Raw genomic sequence first — 24,060 nt, 5'->3', positions numbered from 1 at the left:
CGCTTCAGCTGTGGAATTAGGCATTTAGCTATATTGTGCTGCTGAGGCCTTTCTAGGACTGATGTGTGCTTTGTAAAACCGGGAGGTTTTGACAAGGCAGATGTCAGGCCCCAGAGCAGCGTCAGAGCCAGAGGAGGAGCCGTGTGGATATTGGAGTTCATGGGATTGAGGATCACAGCCAGCCTGCCCTGCACCTGGCTGAGGGCGGGCCCTGCAGAGCCTTGTCCTTCAGGTGTGGCTGAGGTGAGAAGCAGGGCCAGGCTGCCCGTACTTGCTGTGTGCCAGCTGGCCCTGCCTGGCTGCTGCTGGCAGTGCTGGTGCTGCTCTGCACCTGGCTTAGAGTCAGCCTCTTGGTTGGAACACACAGGTGTGTCCAGCTCTGCCCTGGGATGGGAATTGTGGACAGCACTAGTTCTAGCCAGGACAGTGGGGGCTGTTTGCACTGAGTACACCAAGTGTGTGAGGCATAGTAGGTGTTAGTTCAGATTAGATGACCTCCACAGGAACAGTAGCTCAGTCTTTGTGACATATCCCCTCTGGTCTGGAGTGGCCACCATGGTGGATGGTACCTTTTTCATCTTTGGTGGTGCTGCTAGAGATGGAGCCAAGGGCCGCCTGTATGCTGGTCAAGTGCTATACCACTGAGCTATGTCCCCAGCCTTTTTAGTTTGTGAGACACCTTGCTAAGTTGCCAAGGCTGGCCTCAAACTTGAGCTCCTCCTGGCTCAGCCTCCTGAGTAGTGGGAATTACAAGCATGTGCCATGGTGCCCAGCTGGGTGGTGTGCTTTGAAGTGCTCACAAGCCTGCCTAGGTTGGGCCCCTTGGCCCACAGATGTGCATGGGAAGCCCTGAGCCAGGGCCCCAGCTGCCCAAGGTATGCTCAGGCGCAGTGTGGATGGTGGCACTTGGCCCTTCTTCCTGTGTTTGCTGAGTGGTCCTGACACCCACACAGTCCCGTCCTGGCTTTCAGGCCTCGTGTTTCAAAGGCTCATAAAGGAAGTGTTGAATCCTGTGGAGAGAGAATGTGTGTGCTTGAAGAATGAAAAGAGGGTGTGGAAGCATTCCTGTAGCTTTCTTTGATCTGACAGTGTATTTTGCTGAGGTGTGAAGTTGCATGCTCCTTGCTTTCCCAGTATGAACTGCATGTTGGACTACATGGTGCCCTCACTGTGCTTGGGACAGATGGTCATGAGGGATGCCTCCAGGGCAGCAGTTGGGGACAAATGCTCCGGAGAGCTCTGGAGAGGCCCCACTCTTGTTTCAGCTTCAGCCCTGTTCTTGTTTCCCAGGCGTCCTGATCTGACCTCACGGGTGGCAGCCTGTCCCACTGGGGAAGGTGACCACTGTGTGTGTCCCCTCGTGGTGTGCCTCTCTCCAGCTTGCTGTTATTTGTCTCCCACTGTTTTGGTCTCTTGCTTAAGAACTGGTGGCCTTGGTGGCTGCTAACACTGAGGGGACCCTGAGTGGCACTGGAGCTGTGTGTGGGGCCAAGATGCTGGCTGTGTGCTGGGTCTCTCCGAGTGAGGTGGTCCAGTCTGCCCACACCTGGGCTGGAGAGCTCAGGGCCTGTGAGGCCCCGTTTTTGGTCACTGCACATCAACCTGGCCCCTGCACAGGCAGCATCTCAACTTCAAGGAGCTGGAGCCTGGGGGGTAGCGGAGTTCAACTGCTGGAGCAGCCTTGAGGATGTGGGGGCCCAGCAGCTGCTTTTGGTGTTCAGTAACCCCAGCCTGGCTTCCTGGCAGTTCTCAGCTTCAAGGATATTGCTGCCATTGCCTCCTCTCCTGTTCTCTGCCCACTTTTGGAGCTGGCCTGTGGTGGCCTCAGATGGCTGCTTCCAGCGAGGCCTCTGGGCCTCTGCCCTTTATCTGGGAGGACCTGTACTAGAAGTTGCAGGAGAGCGCATGCTGGGTAGTTTTCAGAGTGGGACGGATTTCTCAGGCAGGCATGTCCATAACATTTTGTGCACACGAGACTCAGTATGTGGCAGAAAGTGTGCTCTGTGTAGTCATGGGACAGGTTTTCTTCGCAGAGACACGCAGCCCTGAAGAGCCTGTGGAGATGGGTTGTCCCCCTGTGAAAATGGACACATAAGCCTAAGAGTTAGCTCAAGCCCAGCGATGGCCGGGGCCGCCTGACAACCGATGTTCCCGTCGGTGTGAATGGAGGCAGGATCTCAGCCATGGTCACATTCATCACTGAAAAGCTGCAAAACCAGAGTCTGGATGACCTCACCTGCAAAACCCACGAGGCTGGCCCGGTGAGTCGGCTTGGGGACCAGAGACAGAGTCTGCCATGAGGAGTCTGGGATGTGAGAGGCTGGGTGGGGGTGTCCGACAGTGCATAGTGTGTGAGCAGGCCTCAGAGCCATCAGCGTCATCGCTGCAGAAGTAACCAAACTTGTACTGGGAAGCTGACCACATGTGGGGCTCAAACATTGCCAGTGCGTGTGTGGACATTTGGCTGCCTTCACTCTTTGGTGTTGTGGGTGACTCTGCTGTGAACATACATATGTGTTTGTGAGTAGACACGTGTTGTCATTCCTGGGGGCCTTGCTGGCTCTTCACAATGTGAAGATGGCCAACCTGTTTTCCACAGCAGTTGTGTCCCCCCGCAGGGCATGAGAGGTCGATTTCTCTACACCGTCTTGGCACACTTGTTACCATCCAGCTTTATGATTGCAGCAGTGCCAAGGGTGTGAGGCCCATCTCATTGTGGCTTATTGTCTTTGTTTTTGTGATTCTGGACATCGAACTTAGGACCTTGTGCCTGCTAAGGGAGCTCTGCCACTGAGCCACATCCCCAGCCCTCAGGTGGCTTTCTGTCTGTTTTGAGACAGGGTCCTGCTGAGTAGCTGAGGCTGGCTTCAAATTCCCAATCCTCTGACCACTCCCGAGTGCTGGGACTGCAGAGCCCACGTCCCAGGCCCGGCTCTCCACGTGGTTTTCATTTGCATTTCCCCAGTGACTAGCGATGAGCATTGCTCATGTGTCCATTGTCAGCCGACTGACCTTTCTGGAAGAATATCCAGTGGGACCCTTGATTCATTTACAGATAGGGTAAATCTTTATTGTTGATTTGTGGGTGGTTCCTTATATATTCTGGATCTGGTGCCTTACAGATGCATGATTCGTAACATTTTCTCCCATACAGGGCATTTTACTCCCTTGATATTGTCTATGACACACAGAAGTTTTCATTTTGATGAAATCCATTTGATCTATGTTTTCTTCTGCTGTATATACTTTTAGGGTCATATTCAGGAATCCTGTGCCAAATGCAAGGTCACAAAGATTTATTCCTACACCTTTCTATTTTCCAGGACTGGGAAATTGAAAATTAAACCCAGGGTCTTCATACTGAGTTACAATCTCAGCTTCTTTTTTAATTTTTGAGACAGGGTCACCCTCAGTCATTAAGTTGCCTAGGCTGGGCTTGAATTTTCCTACATCTGCCTCCCAGCATGCTAGGATTATGGGTGTGCACCATCATTCCTGGCTATTCTCTTCGAAGAGATTATGGTTTTAGCTTTTACATGTAGGTCTTTGACTAATTTTTGCATGTGGTATGCAGTAAGTGTCCACTTTTGTATTTTTGCATGAGAACACGTTATTTCTTGAAGAGACTGTTCCTTCCCATTGAACTAGAAAAGAATTTTGGCATCCTTGTCAAAAACTCCTTTTTTTTTTTTTTTTTGGCAGTACTGGAGATTGAGCCCATAGGCATTCTGCCATTGAACTATATCCCTAGCCCTTTGAAAAAAGTTTTTTATTTTGAGACAGAATCTCACTAAGGTACCCTACCTGGCCTTGAACTTGAAATCTTCCTGTTACAGCCTGTGTAAGTGCAGGGATTACAGGTGTGCACAACTATACCCAGCAAAAATTTATATTTTTAAAGCTAAATCTTTGAAACTTAGTGTGTATTGTACTTTTACAGAAATCTTATTATTTTTATTCTTTTTTACTTTGTTTATCTTTTTATTTTTTTCATCTTTTTGAGACAGGGTCTTGCTATGCAGTTCAGGCTGGCCTTGAGCTCACTTTGTAGCCCAGGCTGGTCTTAAACTTGCAACGATCCTCCTGCCTCAGCCTCCTGAGTGCTGGGATTATAGGCATTTGCCACCACGCCTGGCTAGAAATCTTAATTTGTTTGTGTTTTGACTTTTTGAGACAAAGTCTTGCTTCATATGTTAGAACTCACAGTATAGCCCAGGCTGGCTTCAAACCTGTAGTGATCATCCTGCCTCAGCCTCCTGAGTGCTAGGATTAGGCCACCACACCCAGCTTGCAGATCTCAATTTGGACAGTAAATTTTTATTACAAAAAGTTAAAAATAATACAAACTAATTGCAGAAATAATTGTTCCTGTACCATGGGGCTGTGTGGGTTGGTGCGGTTCAGACCCAGCAGTGGCTGCAGCATAGGACTGAGGGTGAGTCTGACTTTGTGTAAGGTAGTTTAAGTTGAAGCAGCTGTGTGGTGGCAGCTGTGGTGTTGGATGGCACAGACAGTGCAGGCTCCAGTTTTGCAATAGCAATGTTCGGCTGACTGAGGCCTACTTGGGTCCCTGCCATGCCCACACTGTGCTCCCCTCCTCCCTCCCTGGCGGTCCTTGATCTTCTCTGCTCTGTGGTGCCTCATTTCTGATCCGAGTCACATAACACGTGGCCTCTGGGGTTGGCCCTTTACTTCCTGTGAGCGCCCGAGCACCCCCGGGCCTGTGTAGTCTCCAACTGGCTCTGCATATAGTGGGGCGTGTGTGTGTGTTCCATGGTACAGGGAGTGGCCTGTGGTGTGCAAGCACCTGCGAGTCAGTGCCCCACAGGAGAGTGGTTGAGTTTTGACACCCCATGGTGGCCCTAGTGGGACTTGGCAGGCTACTTGGTCTGGAGCTTGGATTCGTGTGATCATGCATAGCTTCAGCTTAGAAGAGGGGCTGCACCCCTGGAGGAGGATAGGCTTGCTGGTGGCTGGTGACCATAGGTGTGGCAGCTGGTGAGACAGTGGCCCATGGCCACAGTGACTCTGGAGCAGGGATGGTGAGGGCCGGGCGCTGGAGAGTGTTGGAAGGGGGGTGGTCTGTTGGGGGCCATCACGTAGGTCAAGGTCTGGGGCAGTCCTGAGACTAGGAGACAGTGGCCAGGAAGTAGCAGTGGCTCCTGAATTTCATCTGTGAACTGGGGCTTCTGTCTGTGCCCAGGCCTGTTTTGTTGCTGGGCTGTGGACCGGGTACTTGCCCCTTGGGACACAGGTGGTGGTGAGGGAGAAGGAGTTGCCTTGGTGCGCTTGTGCGACATGGTGCTTGAGGGGATGAGTACAGGGCCAGGGCCGCAGCCTTTGGATGGAGAGTGCAGGATATCTGAGAAGAGCCTTCCTGGAGGGAACCTGATGGCAGCTGGAGGCCTTGTGGCTGGGCTTAGAGCAGAGCAGCCATGCTTCAGGCCCCAGCTGTGGGGTGCATGGAGGCTGAAGGGAGCAGAGAGAGCTGCAGGCAGCCAGGGCCACCAGTGTTGGGGCTGGTCCACGTGGGTAGACGGGCTGGAGGGTCACGAGCTAGATGTCAGTGGAGGGGAGAGGAGACGTGTTGGGCTAGAGTGGGGCAAGAAGTGCGGGAGGTGCAGCGTGCATCGTTCTGAGTGGCTGTGGCATGGGCAGGTCCCCGCCCAGCTATGCAGGCACAGGCTCGGACTGGCTCACAGTAAGCACGTGGTCTCAGCACAGAGAGGGTGCAGAGACTGCTCCTGGGGGAGGTGGCCAGTGTGCAGCCCTCTGCTCTCCTGCAGTCCCAAGTGTCAGGTTCTAGTGCACACGTAGCTGCTCACCAGCATGGACCCACACCCCTCAGTGAAGTGAGAAGTCATTGCTGGGACGTGTTTGGCTGTGCTGTGAGGCCCTCCCACATGTGTGCTCTGATGTGGTCACCCCAGGCCAGGTGTATGCCTGTGACCTCCTTGAGCCACCTGTGGAAGTCACTTGAGCAGCCAAGAAGGCCCAGTCCTTGCCAGGGTCTGTCAGGTGTGTGGGGTGCTGCTCTCGGGTATGCTGGACACAGCCCTGGGGAAGTGGCTGTGGGCAGGCAGTGCCCGTGGTCCTGGTGCTTGTTCTAGGGAATGGTTAGCTGGGTGGCCCCACAGAGCGGGTGGAGGCTGCTGGCCTCAGGGCTGGAGATTTCCAGCCACAGAGGAGAGGTTGGCAGCTGCCCTGACAATTTGCCTTATGGCATGAATTGCCCTATGGGTCCTGTGCCAACTGGAGTCTCTAGTACTGTGCAGAGCTGCTTTCTCCTCTGTTTGCCTGAACTTGAAGGTCACCTGTGCCTGTGCCCATGCCAGTCGCTGTGTGGCCAGGGCTTGCTCCATACAGCTGTCCTGGCAGAAGTGGGGCGTACTGCTCAGGATGGCCTGTCTGCCTGCACAGCATGCCTATCAGTGTGTCTTTCTCTGGGTCACAAACCCAACTTTTATTCTTCATGTGAAGCATGAGACTTCATGGGGCAGAATTATGGCCCAGGAAAAAGCCCCGTGGAGTTGGCCGGTGTGCCTTCCTGTCAGCCCTCAAAGCTGCCTCTGCAGTGGTCTTGCCTTCCTGGAGGAGGGGCCCAGCTGTCTGGACCTGTTCCAGGACTGGGCACCCTTGCAGCCTGGTTTGGGGCATGGGTCTTGTGTCAACTATCCCAAGCAGGAGGCCCCCCCTGCATTGCAGAGTGGCGGGGTGTGAAAGCCGATGTGGCCCAGGCTGGCTAAGGAGGGCAGAGGAGTGAAGGCAGAGCGTGTGTGGCCCTGAAGAGTGGCATGCAGTGACTCAGTGGGTCTTGTTAGGTTTTAAAAACCTCTATTAAGAAATATGTACCAGAGTCCAGTACTTCTTATTTTTATCATCAAAGAATGTGTTAGGAGAAATAGAATTTATTGCAGTGATAACAACATGGAGCTATTTCTTCTCTGCGCATTTTCATGTGTACGTTGCAGCCCTGAAACTTCTCTTATCACTTCCAGTGTTCTGCTGAGAGACTGACCAGGAGTGGCCACTTGTTCCCTTTGGAGGTCAGTGGTAAGTGTCCAGGAAGCCTGGGGCCTTCTCAGGGCTGCACAGGCTGCAGATGAGCAAGGCAGGAGGGGCCCAGGCCAGGAGGGGTCTCAGCACTGGGAACAAGGTTGGCCTCCGTGTGAGGCCTGGGGCCTGTTGTATCCTCCACGTCACTGCTACTGTCTTCCCCACCAAAGGGCCATGGCCAGGCGTGAACTAGGCAGGATTGGCCAAGGTTAGGCCCAGGGCATCCTCTCTTTTCTCTGCCAGTGGTGATGTGCCTGGGCCGGGGTACGTCTGGAGGCATGAGGTCCACCCTGTAACATCCTGTGACCATGGAGAGAGAGGTTGGTTGCAGCACTTTGTTGTACATGCAGGGCAGCCACAGCCACTGGAAGTCTGCAGGGAGCTGATCCTTGATGCCTGCGTGGGGGCTTCTGGGGTCCCATGCTCCTGGTACTCCAGCATCCCCAGTCCTGTCCAGCCAAGCCAGGGTTGGGTCACTGTAGCTCTGACTGGCTGGTGTCTGCAAGCAGCCTGTGAAGGTGGCATGGCAGGAGGCTCCTGGGCTGCTAAGGTGAAGGATTATCACGAGTGGGTGGAAACAGGAAGTGTGAGTGCCAGCCAGCCAGTCCCCAACCACTCCCTGGCCTCCTGGGGCCCATTCTTTGCATGCGCCAGACTGAGACTGACAGCCTTCATCCTGGCTCAGAGCCCTTCAGGGCTCCCACACTCCTCACTTCCTGCCTTCTGACCTCAGCCCCATCCTGCCTCCCTGGGATGCCCTGGCATGTGCCTTTCACCAGTGGTGGGCCTGCCTCCGGGCAGGTTGAAGGGCGTGCAGGCTTACGGCCCAGCCACCTCTATGTGAGGAGATATACACTGCTGAGTCTGCATATGAGCCACTCCAGGTAGCAGTACCCACCACTGCTGGGCAGGAGGCGCAGCAGCCAGGGCTGTGGGGGCTGTGATGGTTCACGTGAGGTCTGGGCATCAGGCAAGGCCTGTGTACAGGCAGATGTGGGGGAGCCAGGGCCCTGGGCTGCTGAGGCTAGGTGTGTTCCTGGGGCTCAATGCCCTAGGGATGCCTGGCCTTCCTGGAGTACTGAGGAAGAAGGCCTCTCCTGGGCCACTCAACGTATGATGCTGTCACGCTCATGGTGTCTCAGGGGCCTCCAGCCACCTGCAGCCATTGCCACCTGCGACACAGTTGAGGATGTGCAGGCTTGGGAGTGTTGGGGTCTCTACCATCAGTCCATGGCCCACTGTGGCTGTGGGCAGCGGGAAACCCTGGTGGGTGGGCAGGTGGGCATCCAGGCCAGGCTTGTGCCCCATGGGTGTGGTGAGGTGCAGGTGTCCACAAGGGGAGGCATAAGGGGCCTGTTCTGCCCTGGCTGTCAGCAGCACTTTGAGGATCCTGGTGGTGAGGGCGTACCTCTCAGAGGCTAGTGGGGACAGAGGAGAGGTGTTTTGGTGACACAGGGTGACAACAACATGGGAGTGAGGGCAGAGTGCAGTTGGTACTTCCAGGAGCCTCCGGGGTGACACTGGCACTATTCCCTGAGAGCGGAGCATTCTTTCGGGAAGTGGAGCCAGCTCTAGCCGACTGCTGACCAGGGTGGTTTATTGGATGCTGTGCCTGTGCCTCTGCAGGACCTGAGGGTCTCTGAGCCAGGCGGTGGGCTTGTGCCCTGGCCTCACCTCACGTGTGTTTTCTCCTGCTTACCCTTTGTCTCCTCAGTGGACAGGAGCCCCTGGAAGGCCTTTCGAGGAGGATGGCCCACTGGAAGGCGGGCAGCTGCAGGCCCCTCCCACCCCTTCCTGCCAGCTCCCTGTGGTGCTGCTCAGGCCCAGGGACTCCAGTGGCGGCCAGATTCCCCGGGCCTGTGCACCGGCCTGGGTGTGGGCAGTGCTGTGGACCTCCAGGGGAGCACGGGGCCACCCACGGCGCCACCAACCAAGCGACACTGCCGGTCCTTGTCTGAGCCAGAAGAGCTGGCGCGTTGCCGGTCGCCGTGGCGCCCTGGTGGCTCCAAGGTCTGGACTCCGGTCTCCAAGAGGCGCTGCAACAGTGGTGGGAGTGCCACGCTGCAGCGCTGTAGTGGCCTTGGGGGTGCAGTCCTGCCCAGGAGCCCCGTGTCGCCTGCTGGCCCCACGTCACCCCTGGCGCCCCGGCCAGCCTCAGCCAGCAGCGGCTTTGTGGACAGTAGTGAGGGCAGCACCGGCTCGGGCCCTTCCTGGCATCCCACAGGGCCCTGTCCTCTGTCCTCGAGGCGCCGCCTGTCCCTCTCACAGGAGCACCTTGTGGATGCTGGTGCCCGCCTGCCCTCGGCCAGTAGCACCCCCACATCCACACCTGAGCTTGGCCGGCGCCACGGCCTGCTGCGGTGCCGGTCGCAGCCCTGTGTGCTGGGCAGGAGGAGGAGCCGGCGCAAGCGCAGGCGGGAGGAGGACACCAGGTGGACACGCCCATCCTTGGACTTTCTCAAGATGACTCGGGTGAGGCTTCACTGTGGTTTCTGGGTGTGGGTGGAGCTCACAGTCAGGTTGATGCTGGTAGGTGGTGGGGCAGCTTCTGTGAAACCAATCTCATCCCCCTACGGGGTGGGGTGGGGTCCCACCTGTCCCTTCTGAGCCCCCAGGGCCAAGCCCTGCTTGAGGGCTCCAACCCAGGCAAGGCATGAGGAGCTGTGCGTGGGTTCTGCTGAGGCATGGGGCTGCCTTGAGTGGCTCACCTTGAGGAGCCCTTAGTGCCTTGCTGAGGTGATGTGAGACATCCTCAGGAGCCCCGCCAAGGTTGAGCCTGGCTAAGCCACACTCAGCGCAAGCTGTGTGGAAGGGAGTACCCTCAGGACATCCGTGCCCCTATGGGGACACTTGCTTTTGAGGGAGCTTTTGAGTCTTGTCTGGAAGGAGGCTGGCACTGGGAGGTCCTGGCGTCAGTGCCTCTCCACCTGCTCTTTGTGAGCTCTGAGGAGTCAGAGGAGAGGAATGGAGTGGTGGCCGGGGTTCCTGGTGTGCTTGCTTCTGGGTAGGGCCGTTCCACTTGGGTGTGTTTAGGCTGGGTGGGGAAGGAGGTGGGAGTAGGCGAGCCTGAGCAGCACAGGCTGAGGCAGCTCAGTGCCCGCCTCCCTTCAGTTGCCTCAGTAACTTGGGCCTTGGGCCTGAGCTCTCCTTGGTCTTGTGCCCTGTGGGGGCGCGTGTTGTACCTGTCCTGTGGGCAGCTACTTGAGTCTGTTGAGCCCTGTATCAGGCCCTCCTGGCCAGCAGTTACTGTGGGATGCGGAGGGCTTGGTGGAGGCCTGCTTGGGCCATGGTGAGGTTACTGTGGGGCTGACTGATGCTCCAGAGGACTTTTCCTGGTGGACACCAGGTGGACACGTTATGGGGCTCGGGCTGGGGTCAGGAAGGCGGCCCATCAGTGACACAGTGAGCTGCCCTCTGCTGGCAGGACAGGGGTGAGGGAGAGGCTGCCTGGAGGGGAGCGAGGGACATGCTGGTGACAGGGACAGCCCTGCCTCTGGTCCCTTGGGAGGAAAGAGGGTGGTTAGGGTGATTGTGGCTGGGGTCAGGACAGGGGCAGGGGTGTCCCACAGGGTGAGCTGTGGCCAGGGCAAGGACTTGACGTGCCCCAGAGTGTGGCACACTGTTCCCCACCGGGGGCAGGCTGCTGTGGAGCACGGGGATGCATGAGCAGCTCTCGGCCTCCTGAATGTGCTTTGCTAGCTTGGAGTTTCTCCCAGGAGGAGCTCGGGCCTGATGCTGTGACTCCCAGAGCCCAGAGGGCTATGGATAAGCAGAGCCCTTGGCTGTGGACACCTTGAGTTCACATAGCCCCGCAGGAGCCCTGGGTGGTGATCAGCCCTGCTGCCTGGGTTCTCTGCCCACCCTCTCCCTCCCCTGCCCAGTCATCTGCCCAGGCTCCACTCACCACCCGACACCATCCTCCTCCGTTTCTTCTCCCCTGAGCTTCTTAGCCTGCATTTAACCTGATGCCACCAAAGGGAGACTGAAATGGAGGTACAGGGTCATCAGTAGTCATGGCCTGCTGTGTGACAGTCAGCGGGAAGCATCACAGCTTTGGCCCCCTTGGTCAGAGATGTTGGAGGCTTGGCACCAGCTGGGTCTGTGGTCCTGGGGGCTCACTGTGCTGCTGGACCTGCTTCCCGCTCCCTCCCATGGCTCCTGTGCCTGCCATGTGCCCTTCCTGGGGGACTGCGTAGATCCCACTTTTCCCAGGGTTAGTGTCCAGGAGGGGCAGCGAGAGGGATGTGTCACAGGTATGACCCAGTCCTTGTGCCCAGCAAGAGCATTCAGGCCAGACTCAAAAGCCTCTTCTCTGCAGGTGCCTCTGAGAAGCTGGGCATCTACATAGGTGCTGACTGCAATGCTAAGGCTATAGAGGGCACAGGTCACACGTGCAGCTACTGCAAGTACCTCATGGCAACTTTCCCTTTGGTACATTGCTAGATTTTGGTATTTTAAGATAATCCTGTCGAAAGTGTGCTGCTTATCAGAGTTAAACTCCTGTGTTTTCTGCTCCACAGAGACATACACATGAGCTCTCATGTTTCTGAGACCCAGTATACTTTCTCAGCCAGGATACACATGGCAGGCATCGTGGGCGGTGTGGGAAGGTTCAGATGTGTGTTCTGCACACCACATAAACTCATGAAGCTTCCATTCCCTGAATCTTACTGGCATACTTTTTCATAATTAAAAAACTAATACCTCAAGCTACTAAAAGCAAAGTAATGAGCGGGTGTGTCCCCACTTCAAGATTAAGTGGCTGACTTTTGCCATATTTTCTTAAAGAAGTAATACAGGAAGTGTTCACGGCATCTCTCTCCTCAGGACACAGGCCATGTAGGGGTGTTTGTTGCATGTGATGACTCTGGTTTTGTAGTTGTTTGGGGATGGAGCCCAGTACCCCGCCAGCACCCCTTCCTCCTTGCTGGGTCCCAGCCCCAGCTTGCTGTCCCTTCTGATTGGAAAGCGGGGAAGGGGATGTGGCATGGGGCACCTTTGTGTGTATTCTCTGCCGATTGTTCTAAATACGCAGGAGTAGGACATAATAGCATCCAAGCTATTCAGTGGCTTGATCTGAGCTTTGGTGGTGGGGTTTCAGATATTTGAGGGAGGCAGTGGCAACAGCTTGCACACTGGGGTGTCCTGTGCAAGTAAGAGAGGCACCCTTCAGATCTGTGTCTCTTTCGTCCCCTGAACCTGCCCCAGGCCAGGAGGAGTCACCTCGACATGGCGCTGACTGTGGGTGCTGACCGCACCTCGCATGTGGCTTCCCCAGTGCTCACTTGCACATCAGGCGTCTCGGTGGCTCTGGAGCACAGCAGGGCTCCTTGCCAGCACTGGATCTGGGTCTGGGCGTGTTGGCCACGTGGTGGGTGAGGAGCCAGTGTGCACCTGGGTGCTGCAGAGGCCCAGCGTTGGAGCATGGTTCCTGCATCGTGGAGTCGGGAGCTTTCACTTTCTGGACAGAAGCAGCACAGCCGAGAGCCACGCTCTGTTCTGCAGCCTGGCTGTAGAGGGAGGGAACCCGGCCCTTTCTAGGGTGAGGGTAGCTCTGACCACCTGCTCCAAACCCCTATACCCAGTATTTTTTACAGAAAACATTTAGACGTATGTGTTTCTTTGGCAAAGCTGTTTCAGAGTTGTAATTGTGACGTTACTGGGAATGTGCAGAGCATGGGGAGGGTGAGGGCAAGGGCACAGGTGCAGAGGCAGGCATGGCTTGCAGAGGTGCACTCTCAGGCTTGGGGCCATTCTCCAGCAGGGAGGAGCTTGAGAACCCAGGGCCAGCTGGACTGGACTCGGGTGCATGGAGTGTGCATAGGGCTGTGTGTTCACCAGGCAGACGGCCCTGTCCACAGCGGTCAGAGTTAAGAGGAGGTAGGTTCGCCTCCCACAGTCATGCCCCAGGCCCTGGGAGCAGTTTTCTTCCTGCTCACTGTTGACAATAAAAACCCCAGCACTTACACCAGTTCATAGCACCTGGATGACTGCTGCTGAGGTGTAATTCTGCAGACTAGGAAGTGTGTACACAAAGCTCTCCTAGCCTAGGAGCTGGAGTCCAAGGTCAAGGTGCTGACACAGAGGTGCTGACAGGTTCCCTTAGGGCCTGATCTTTCTTCCAAGATGGTGCCATGTTACTGCCTCCTTCAGCAGGGATAGTGTTGTGTGCAGAAGGGATGGAAAGACAAAGTGGACCTTAGCTAGTTCCCTCACCTCCACACAGGAGGGCCCACTTGTGACTCAGTCCCCTCCCAACAGCACCACGGTGGGGACTGAGCCTCAGCACGTGAGTCAGAAGGGTACAAGTTCAGACCACTGCAGGGACGTCAAAAGCACCAGCATCCAGAGGCTAAGCCAAGGGGCTAGAATTTACAGCTGCTCTGCTTCCTGTCAGAATTTGCCCAGCGAGACCAAGTGCCGCGGCTGAGGGCCGTGTCTGGATGTCCCTGCAGGACATGAGTTACCAGCCTGTACGCTTTCTGGTCAGGGTGCAGGGGCGAGCAGCTTCGCTGAGGTTGTGGCAGCAGGTCCTTCTCCATCTGGGCAGAACCAGCTGGACCCCTGGCTGCCTTTCTTTTTTCCTGTGGTTCTGGGGATGGGATCCAGGGCCTGGCTCATCCTAGGCCAGCACTGTGCCAGTAAACTCCATCCCCAGACCTTTTAAAATTTTACTCGGAGACTGTGATCTCACTGAGATGTGATCTCATCAGTGAGATATCTCACTGATATCTCACTCAGATATCATCTGGGACTGTAATCTCCTCTCAGGAGGCTAAAGGCCTGACAGTGGACCCAGGCCTCTTACCCAACTGCTGCTGTTCACGCTGCCAGCTCCTGCACCTTTGGGGACACTCTGGAGGCCCTGGGGCTGTCCACCCGTCCCTCCTCCGCCTGCCTTGTGGAGCCCTGCACATCCCACCATGGGACAATGGCCTGGCGTGTGACCTTCTGCAGCTGAGTCCCAGGGTGGTGCTGGCCCCTGCCTTGGAGCTGACACACTTTGTCACCATCACACTTACCCAAATTAAAATAACAAAATAATTGATGGGAAAATAAAAAGGTTAAAGCAGAGAAGATATCTAAAAGTATTTATTCAACACTGGAGGAAACTAAACATAAACTGACAAAAAGTAGGTGTAAGCTGCTGCTCAGGCCATGCGCCCTGCACTTCTGAATGGGGACTGTGCCTTCAAAAGCGGGATGTTGGCTTTTAACCCTGAAGCTGTGCCTCATGTCCCTGACTGCCCGCTGCTCCAGTGCTGAGGCTCAGCTTGGCCAAGTGCCCTGTGTCCCTTCAGGCTGCTCATCTGCCCTTGGGTCATGGGGTGTTGCTTTTCTTGGGTATTGTGTCATATTTCTGGGGGTACCTGAAATATGATAATCTGTGGGCCTTTTTGTTACCTGTGGGCATTTCTGTTAGATGCTCACATTGCCTGCTGGCTGGGCTCCTTTGGACTCGAAGGTGGCACTCCTGGTGCCCCTTACCCCGGCACTGGATGTAATTCCTTAGCCTCTGAGCCTTGCAGTCCTCCCGCAGTCTGTGGCCCCCCTCTCGGAGACCTCATGGTGCACCTGGTTGTGTCTCATGTCTTGAGGAGTATCCTGAGGGTGAAGGTCCCCCAGAAGACCTTGTCATCCCCTGCCTAGAGCGTGGGGCCACATCATGCTGGGCACTGCGTGTGGCTCAGGTGTTCGCTCAGCCCCTGCCATTCCTGCCCCATCTCATTGGAAGCCTTCACATTCATACTTTCCCCAGGTGAGCTGCACTCCAGGGACTTTGGGCGGAGCTTTGGAGGTGGATGTCTTTTTCACACAGGACGAGCATACACATGTGCCTGTGGACATGCCTCCTGGCCACCTCTGCCCTCCCTGGAGTGTGGACCATCTCACGTTCCTCAGGCCTCTGTGGCTCAGAACAGGTCTTTCTCCTCGGCAGCTGGGAGAGTGCTGAGTTTGCCCAGCTGTCTGTCCGTTTCTTGGCCAGGTCTGGGGCCCTGGCTTGGCACTCAGATGTGCAGACTGCACCCCAGGCACCACCCCCATCTGGCACGAGCTGGGGACAGCGTTGCTCGCACTGAGTGGAGCTTGCACAATTAGAGGAGCACAATTGCCTTAACTTGGCAAAGCCGGAGTCCTTGGCAAGTGAGAGGTTGGTACAGACGTGGCTGGGTGCTTGTGGAAGCAGTGTCAGGGTGGCTGTAGGAGGCTGTGCATTTTTCTTTCAGAATCTCACCAGCTACATTGTTACTGCGTGAACCCAGCCATGGTGGTGCATGCCTGTCATCCTGGCACTCTGGGAGGTGCTGGGGGCTTAACACCATGCCAGCTGTCTTGGGTGGGTAGTCTTGCCCACAGACTGTCATGCACATAGCTCCAAATACCTTCTGAGGTTCAGAGCCTGACTTGGAGCTGGGGCCAAGCCTTTGCGTGGTGAGTTCCTGTGTGCCGTCTGCTTGGCTGTGGGAGCACCAGGCACCAGCCTTGGGCTGAGCTGTGGGGTGAGGAGGCCAGGCATGCAGGCAGGGCAGGTGGCAGTGGTGTGACCTGTGGCCCCCATGACCTGGGCCCCGCTTCCTTGCAGTGCCGTAGCGTGAGTGCTGTTCTTCGTGCCGCAGGTGCTGTCTTTGTGGAACAGTGTGTTGAGTAGCTGAGGCTGTTGAGGCTGCCGAGTTTTTCACCAGAGTTGCACAGCTGTGGTCAGGGTGAGTCTGGTGTCACAACAGGAGGGTGACAGGACCCGGCAGTGGCTCCTGCACATTTTAGGCCCGTGTCTGTCCACAGGGCTGCTTCTGTACTGTGAACCAGAATTTAAGACCTAGCTGTTCAAGCCAGGTGTGGTGGCACATGCCCATAATCCCAGGACTCGGGAGGCTGGGGCAGGAGGGTTGTTTGGGGTTTGGGACCAACCTGGGCTACAAAGTGAGCTCAAGGCCAGACTGAACTGCAGAGTGGGACCCTGTCTCAAAAAGACGAAAAAAAAAAAAAAAAAAGATCTAGGTGTTCACCAAGTGGTTCCCCAGCTCAGCTGCATGTGCGGTGGGCACGGTGGCTCCAGCTTCTGGGCTCAGTGCCTGCACTGCCCTGCGGGAGCCTCACTGTCCTGCACGACACTGGACATGGGCCTCATCCTTCTACCGGTATGGAGTTTGCATATAAAAGAGACATGGATAATCAAGTTTACTTTGATTTAGAAAAAAAAGAACTTATGTGACAAAATGTAGCTGGTTGTATCTTGAATGATTTGGTTCTTTAGAATATCACTTCTCAAATATTTACGTTTTGATAGTTGAACAACAAAAAAAATGGCGGATTATCTTGTGGAAGCAAATAATTTCCTTAAAAGTACCAACTTCTAGGAGGCTCTCTAGCCTCCCTGGGACATGTGCGTGTTTACTTCACATTGCCCTGGGACTGTTTCCGGGAGTTTTGTAGCCAGAGAATAGATTTCCCATCCCTTGACCATGTGCTGCTCCTGGCTCTGAGGAGGATGCCATCTGGCTGCTGGGGGTGTGGGTGGTATAAGGAGCCAGTGTCACTCCTGTTCCAGTTGCATTGTCCACGTGGCCTGTCACTGTCTCCGGTGTCACAGTGCCCAGCACCCACTCCCATAGTCCCAGCCACGCGGTGATGTCTGCCACTTAGGAGAGCAGCCCAGCCTGAGCCTGAGCAGGTGGCACCCAGGCAGGGAGCCCAGAAGAACTGAGGCAGCCTGTGCACAGGGATGGTGGAGACGCCAGGCTCAGAGGTGGTGCCAGGGGAAATGAGACCAGGGCATGCCCAGGGCTGTGTGGTACAGCCTTGGGTTGGGTGGCATGTGGGAGTTGCGCCAAGGGGACAGGACTCCGTGGCTGGGAGAGCTTGGCGTGGGGCTGGAGACTGGATGCTGAATTGACGGGCAGAGCATGCAGGAGAGGGCAGCAACCCAAGGCCGAGGCCTTGCCGCCCGGGCTGCCTTGTGTGTGTGTCCGTGCTCCATGTGAGATGGAGAAGCTGTGCACAGGCTGTGGTTGAAGAACCCTGACCATCACAGGAGCGGGAGAGTGGGGGCTGGCTGAGGGGGAGGGACTTGGGGACAGGCCACGGGCGAGTGCTGAAGTCCAGGACTGGACATGAAGGCTCCTTGCCTAAGGCCTGAGGGAGCCGGGAGGAGCGTTGTCCTCATCCTGGTCCTCATCCTCGGGAAAGGTTGTTGGAAATGGAGAACGTGGGCCCCTCCCTGGCCCTGTTTGCTAAGTATGAGACTGGGCTTGTCTGGCATGGTAGTGCATGCCTGTCATCCTAGCACTCTGGGAGGCTGAGGCAGGAGGATGGTGAGTTGGAGTTCAACTTGGGAAACCTAGCAACACCCTGTGTCAAAAAATAAATGAAAAAGTCTGGGGATATAGTTCAGTGCAAAGGCCCTGGGTTCAATCCCCAGTACCTCCTCCTCACACCCAAAAAGGAAGAAAGACAAGAGAGGGCCCCAGAGTGCAGCCCACACTGAGTGCCCTGGGCACTTGGGTCTCACCAGATGTCAGGCCTGGCAAGCTGGGTGCCCTCGGTCTGAGTGGGACTGCAGCAGGTGGAAACCTACCCTAGGTGTTGGCCAGCGAGGCAGGGACTGGGAGAGTGGCTCTAGGATGCTGGCTCCGAAAGTGCAGGCAAGGGCCAGGTGCTGCCTGGCAACAGGCCATGGAAATGTGTTCAGCCTGTTTTTTCTGTTGCAGACTTTAAAGAACTCAAAGAGCCTCTGCTCGCTGGACTATGAAGATGATGATGAGGATGACACCCAGGCGAAGACGGTTGTGTCGTCCCCATGTGACTCACAGGGCCTTGTGGGCATTGTCACGCCCGGCTCCAGCCCAAGGGCCTCGAGGGAGCCTGAGGCTGTGGAGGGCGAGGGCGAGGGCGGGAGCAGTGGGGACCCCAGTGACTGGGACAGCGCTGGAGAAGAGGGCATCTTCCCTCTGGACCAGGGAGACCTGGACCTGGAGCAGATTGAGAACAACTGACCAGCCTGGCTGCTGCCTGCTCCCTCAGTGCAGAAACTGTTTCCTGCTGTTTGAACTTTGAGGCCTAATTTTGACTCAGTTTTTCCTAAAGAAGTATTTTGCATTTTTATGGCTTTTACAGTTCAGGGAGAGCTTCTCTATTTTGAAATGAATTTTCAGAGGGGCTGGGGATTTAGCTCAGCGGCACAGTGCCTGCCTGGCAAGTGCAAGATCGTGAATTCAATTCCCAGTACCGGGAAAAAAAAAAAAAGAATTTTCAGAAGGGCATTGTATTAAGTGCCAGTCACTCTGCGGTCCTTTTGTAAGAAGCCTACTGTGAGGAGCGGGTGTGGGTTGTGGCTAGGACCCTGGGGCTGGTGGTAGGTATCCTCCTCCTGGGCAGCCACAGCTTGGGGCCTGTGTGGGTGATTGTGCCCCTAGACCTGGTCATCCTGTGCTGGCTCAGGCTGCATGGCTCCCGGCCGGGGCGCGTGGTGCTGTGCAGGCTGGGCAGCAAGGATGCCATCCTGGAAGTGGCCCTCTGGCCAGTCTGTGGTGCCGCATCTGTGAGTTCAATAAAACACGTTGCTCTGCTTGGCCTCCCTGCTGGTCTGGGTTCCAAGGTGGGGACAGGTGCCCTGCAGGTCAGAGACTGCAGGGATTTCTACCAAGGCTTGACCTGAGGGACAGTGCAGAGAGGAAGGCGCAAGAGCAGTGAATCCACCGGGAGACAAGCCGCAGGGAGCAGTCATCTTAGTGGCTTGACCCGTGCAGGCAGAGCTGGGAAGGGAGTTTCCTCCCAGGGCCAGGTTCCCGGGGACCTGGTGTCCTGACACTGTGAGGTGGCCGTGGTGGCTTCTGTCCCATTACTGCCATGGATTGTTCTTTCAGAATCCAGGCTACTGCCTGAGGGGCCCTGAGCTTGCAGAGGTGCACAGAGGGCATCCTGGGAGGACGGTAGCAGCTCAGTGGATGTGGCTGATCACTTGAGGCCTCCTGGGCTCAGTTCCAGCACAGGCTATCCCCCAGTGGTCACCCCTCTGAGGTGGGCCCAGGGGCAGGGGTCTCCCACTCTGCTGAACCGGCACTGGGTGGCATTGGTGGTGGAGTCAGCAGCGACATCTCTGACCTCGCTGCAGGACCCTCCTGAGAGCCGCTGCCCTGTGTTCTGGTCTCCAGCACCACAAGGTGAGTCCCTGCCTTGCTTGGGAGTACCAGAGCCCCAGTTGTCACCGTCGGGCACAGCTCCTGAGCATCCAGCTTCCCCTGCCAGATGTTGCCCAGCTTGAGAGGTCCCCCAGCTCAGCCCCTGCCCAGGTGGTGGCCCCTCGTGGTTTGAACATCTGTCCTTGTGCCCTCCTGGGCGAGGGACTGGCAGTCTTGTTCTGTGCCTCACCAGCACTGCCAAGGGGCCACATCATGGCCTGGCCACATGCATGGGCGCTGGGCTTTCCCTGTGGAGCCTGCACAGCCTGGTGCCTTTCAGACACTCCCCTGGCTTCTTGGCCTCTGGCCCTGGCCCTGTCCACGGCCCTGTCCATGGCCCTGTCCATGGCCCCTTCCTCTGCACTCCAGGCCCGCTCCCTCCCTGTCTCCAGAACTCTCCATCTCTGCAGATGGAGCTCTGCCTGTTGAGCCCAACCCCACCTACTCTGTCCCTGGGCCCGGGTGGACAGGGCTGAGCACTGGTGCTGCGTCTGTCTTGTTTCCTCAGCAGGATGTTCCCAGTCCAGCCCTGCCACAACTGTTGGCTGTGTTCCTTTCCAAGGGCAGTGCTGTCCTGCCGGGTTGGGGCCGGCTTTGCTTGCTCTCTCTTGGATCCTCCAGAGGTGGGTAGGACCCCTCCCACCCTGAGGCCTCCTCACTGCCCTGAGGACAGGGATGCCTGGCTCTGCTCTTGGCCCTGCCTACACCTGCATCCTACGGCGTTGCAGCCATGTAGGCTTTGCTCACGCTGCACTCTCCAGACGGGCTCCTCCTTGCTCAGCTTCAAGCCATCCTCTCAGACGGGCCCACTCCACACCTGGTGTCTGCTCTGCAGAGCAGCCCTGTTCCTCAAGTGGCCCACAGGAGGCACACAGCAGGATGTGTGTGTGGCCTGGGGACAAGCCGCAGCAGGGCGGTCTCTGCAAAGCTCTGGCGGAGCTGACCTCGTGCTCCCCGCCACCACCACCACCACGTTGCCACCTTCATCTGAGAGTCCAGCTGTCTGCCCAGGACCCTCCGGCAAGGTGTGGGAGATGGGCGCACCTGAGGCCTGAGCCAGCAGTCCCCACAGTGTCCTGGGAGGTGGTCGGCAGGGTCTGGGGAGTCCTGGTCCAGAGCAGCTTTCAGAGCAGATGTCTGCAGAGGCTGTGCAGCCGGAGGCAGCTCAGCCATGTGGGCAGCCCTGCAATGCCCTCTGCTGATGGGAGCCGAGGGTGAACTGATAGGGGGACGCTTTGGGTCTGCTGGGGTGGGGGACGAGGCCTGGGCATGACTCTTCTGCAGTGCTGCCCTCCTGTGAACTCGGGGTCCTGTCTGTCCCTGCTGTCTCCCTGGCCTGGCCCATGCTGCCTGCATAGGTTCTGCTGCTGTTGGGGTGCACCTGTGGGCTATGAGCAGAGGCTCCTCAGCAGGAGGGCCTGGGGTGGGTGATGGTCCAGTTGGGTTCTTGGACCCTGCCCTTGGGCATCCACCTCAGTGGTCAGCCCTGGGTCCTACGGGCGGCAATGGGCCCTGTTGAGCACACGTGGCGGGGAAGGAGACCTGAGCCTGTGCTGGCCCGTGCGGCCTCCTGAGATACCCAGAGCCCAGCTCTCAGGCACCCACCAGTTCACTTGTGTATTAGTGGCCCTTCCCATGGTACCAGTTATTGGAGACCCATGCAGTGGGTTCCAGTCTCCTGTCTGGGTTGTGGTGCACGGTGAGATAGGAAAGAGTAGGACACAAAGTAGAGAATGCATAGCAGGGCTCTGGGATCACCAGGTGCTCTCTAGGAACAAAAGACTCAATCTCCAGCTAGCTGGCATTTTATTAGTCAATGTAGGGTGCTTCTCCTGGAACAATGTGGAGCAGTGGTAGAATGAGCACATTTAACATCATAGAGCTGGGCGTGGTGGTGCATGCCTGTAATCCCAGCACTCGGGAGGCTGAGGCAGGAGGATGTTGTGAGTTCGAGACCAGCCCGGGCTATAAAGTGAGCTCAAAGCCAGCCTGAACTGCATAGCAAGACCCTGTCTCAAAAAGACAATGAAACAAAACAAACAACATCATAAAGTAAGTCAGCCAAGATCCTTCCCCCATCCTGGGTGCTAATCTCGTTGACCAAGAAGAAGGTGATTTCTGCATTCTAAAATGAGCCCTTGAGACAGGCAGGGCAAGGAGAGCCTAAGACATAATATATCAGTTTAACATTCATGGTTCCCAACATTCATGGGCATCAATAGGCTGATTCTTGGGAGTGCTCTTGCTCAGAGAAGGCAAGAGTGGGAAAGAACTGGGGAGATGTGTTCTACTCAGAAAGTGGCTCATGCAAAGGCCCTGGGGCAGGAGACAGCAAGGAAACCTAGGGCTTCTTATTTATTTATTTTTTGTTTTTTTGCTTTTCTTCTGGTACCAGGAATCGAATTCACGACCTTGCGCTTGCCAGGCAGGCGCTTTGCCGCTGAGCTAAATCCCCAGCCCCTAAACCTAGGGCTTGAATGGAGGGATGGGGATGAAAAATGAGGCAGTACAATGAGTTCATGCATCAGTAACTAACGGAAGGAAGACACATCTCCAGTGGATGGGGAAGAAACCCACAACTTGGGCTGTTCCCAGAAGTCTAGGCTACAGCAAAACTTACTGAAGTACAAAAAATGTGCAAGTCTTCTATCCTAGCGGAGATTCTTGTTAGGTTTCCACACTGGACCCTGTCCAACCTGAAGAGAAAAAGCCCCAGCAGACCAGTGTGTTCAAACAAGAAGCCCCTCACCCAGCATGCAAGACTGAAACAACTCTATCAGGTTGATTCTCAGGCTTACAGGAAACCCTGTAAGTACAGAATGCCACTCTGTAAGTCAGCAAAATGCCACTGTCATCCTGCACTTCCTACCAGGTGCTTCCCTCCAGAGGCACCAGACCCCTGACAAATTTAAAATTTTCCATCTCCCTCAGCGGGATCCCCTCCTCTGCTTAAACTGCTCTATAAAGCATATTCTCTCCCTTTGCTTGGGGCCAATGGTCTTTTCGCCCTTGGCCCAACTGCACCCAGTCGAAAATATGTTGCTGTTTGCTTCAACCCTGCCTGTCCTCATAGTCTTGGTTGCTCCTCAGGGGTCTAGCCTGACAATCCAGATCATCCTCTTTTAGTAGTTAGTTGGTTAAGTGCACTCAAGGAAGTAGCAAGTACACAGCTCTGCTAGTCTGACTTGTGAGCTCGAGTGGATAGTGTCCCTCGCACGGGGCTCCTACCAGCCAGGAGCACAGGGACATGTGGAGTCTGCTGAGGTTTGGCCTCAACCAGGCCAGAAAGAAAATGTCAGTACCTCTCAAGGACTGGCTGTGACATGCATCCTACTATCTGACCATAACAGTAACAAAACAGTGGCAAAGAAAACCTTGTATGTAGAAAATTCCAAAGATGTGCACTTTGTGTAACTCATGGTCAAAGAAGAGCTCTTAACAGAAGCTAGAAGATCCGTAGGCCGGAGATAGAGAAGACCTGGGCTTGGGGAATGATCTGAAGTCCTGTAACTCATAACCTTAGGCGGTGCTGAAAACGGGAGAATTGATGAGCTGCACATCCAGTTTCAGAAGTGAGGACATAGGTTGGCAGTGTGCCTCTTCTAAAGGACAGATCGTAAATATTTTGGTTTCGAAGGCCACATGTGGTCTCCCTGCACATGACTCTTACCCTTGCTTCTCTCTTTTTTTTTGTCTTTTTGAGACGGTCTCACTATGCAGTTCAGGCTGGCCTTGAGCTCATTTTGTAGCCCAGGCTAGTCTCGAACTCGAAATGATCTTCCTGCCTCAGCCTCCCGAGTCCTGGGATTACAGGCGTGAGCCACCACACCTGGCTCCCTCGCTTCTCTAACCCTTGAAAAGTATGACAGCCACTCTTAGCACTTACAGAAACAGGCAGGAGACCAAGTTAGTCCCCTGCTGTCATTGTGACCCCTAAACTGGGGAAATAAAGGTGAAAGCCAAAGGGGGAGAAAGGTGCTCATAAGAGAGCAGGACATGAAGCTTGCTCGTTAAGGTGACACATGCCTATAATCCCAGATCACTCGGGAGGCTGAGGCAGGAGGATGGCAAATTTGAGGCCAGCCTGGATGATTTAGCAAAACTCTGGTGTGTCCAAATAAAAAGAGCTGGTGAGTGTTCTTCAATACTTCCCAGGTTCAGTTTCCAGTAGAAAAAAAAAAAAAAAAGACAGCAAAGAAGTCCCTAATCCTCATCTTTGATAGAGTAACAAATTGACAATTATCAGTTGACCTTGACTGGGAAAAAGAACAAGCATATCATATTAATAGGAATGAAAAGAGGGACAAAACCACACAGGCCGCAGAGGTCATAAATGAGAGGTTAGGAACAACTTGGAGGACATGGACAAGTCTGTGGACAATTATTCCCAAAAAGTGACTGAAGGCAAAAGAGAGCCACAGATAGTCTTATGGCCATTGAGCAGGCCAGTGCCAGGCTGGGCGAGGTGGTACACACCTGTAATCCCAGCACTCAGAAGGCTGAGGCAGGAGGATCACTTTGAGTTGAAGGCCAGCCTGGGTTACATAGTTCAAGGCCATCCTGAACTACATATTGAGACCCTGTCTCAAAAAAACCAAACCAAACCAAACCAAACCAAACCAAACCAAACCAAACCAAACCAAACCAAGTTTCTGCCAAGGGAACAGCCTCAGATGGTTTTGTAGACAACTTCTACAAAACATGAGGAAATAAGGGAACAGCCTTAGATAGTTTTGTAGACAACTTCTACAAAACATGAGGAAATAAGGGAACAGCCTCAGATGGTTTTGTAGACAACTTCTACAAAACATGAGGAAATAAGGGA

The 24,060-nt window shown here is 55.4% G+C and overlaps 1 protein-coding gene across 1 annotated transcript in view; it reads left to right on the top strand.

Moving 5' to 3' along the window:
* The window catches only part of Fam53a (family with sequence similarity 53, member A), a 30,386-nt gene extending 11,759 nt beyond the window's left edge, over positions 1-18,627 (top strand). The window contains exons 3-6 of the mRNA XM_005408700.1: positions 2,034-2,261; positions 6,999-7,053; positions 8,771-9,528; positions 17,766-18,627. Coding sequence (XP_005408757.1) covers positions 2,184-2,261; positions 6,999-7,053; positions 8,771-9,528; positions 17,766-18,050 — 1,176 coding nt within the window. The 5' untranslated portion in view covers positions 2,034-2,183 and the 3' untranslated portion in view covers positions 18,051-18,627. The remainder of the gene's footprint in view (positions 1-2,033; positions 2,262-6,998; positions 7,054-8,770; positions 9,529-17,765) is intronic.
* The last annotated feature ends 5,433 nt before the right edge of the window (positions 18,628-24,060 follow it).

Source organism: Chinchilla lanigera, unplaced genomic scaffold (genome assembly GCF_000276665.1).
Source record: "Chinchilla lanigera isolate Chin_1 unplaced genomic scaffold, ChiLan1.0 scaffold00113, whole genome shotgun sequence".
Lineage (NCBI taxonomy): Eukaryota > Metazoa > Chordata > Mammalia > Rodentia > Chinchillidae > Chinchilla > Chinchilla lanigera.
Note: the sequence above shows the minus strand (reverse complement) of the source record. Positions and strands in the feature narration are given on the sequence as shown.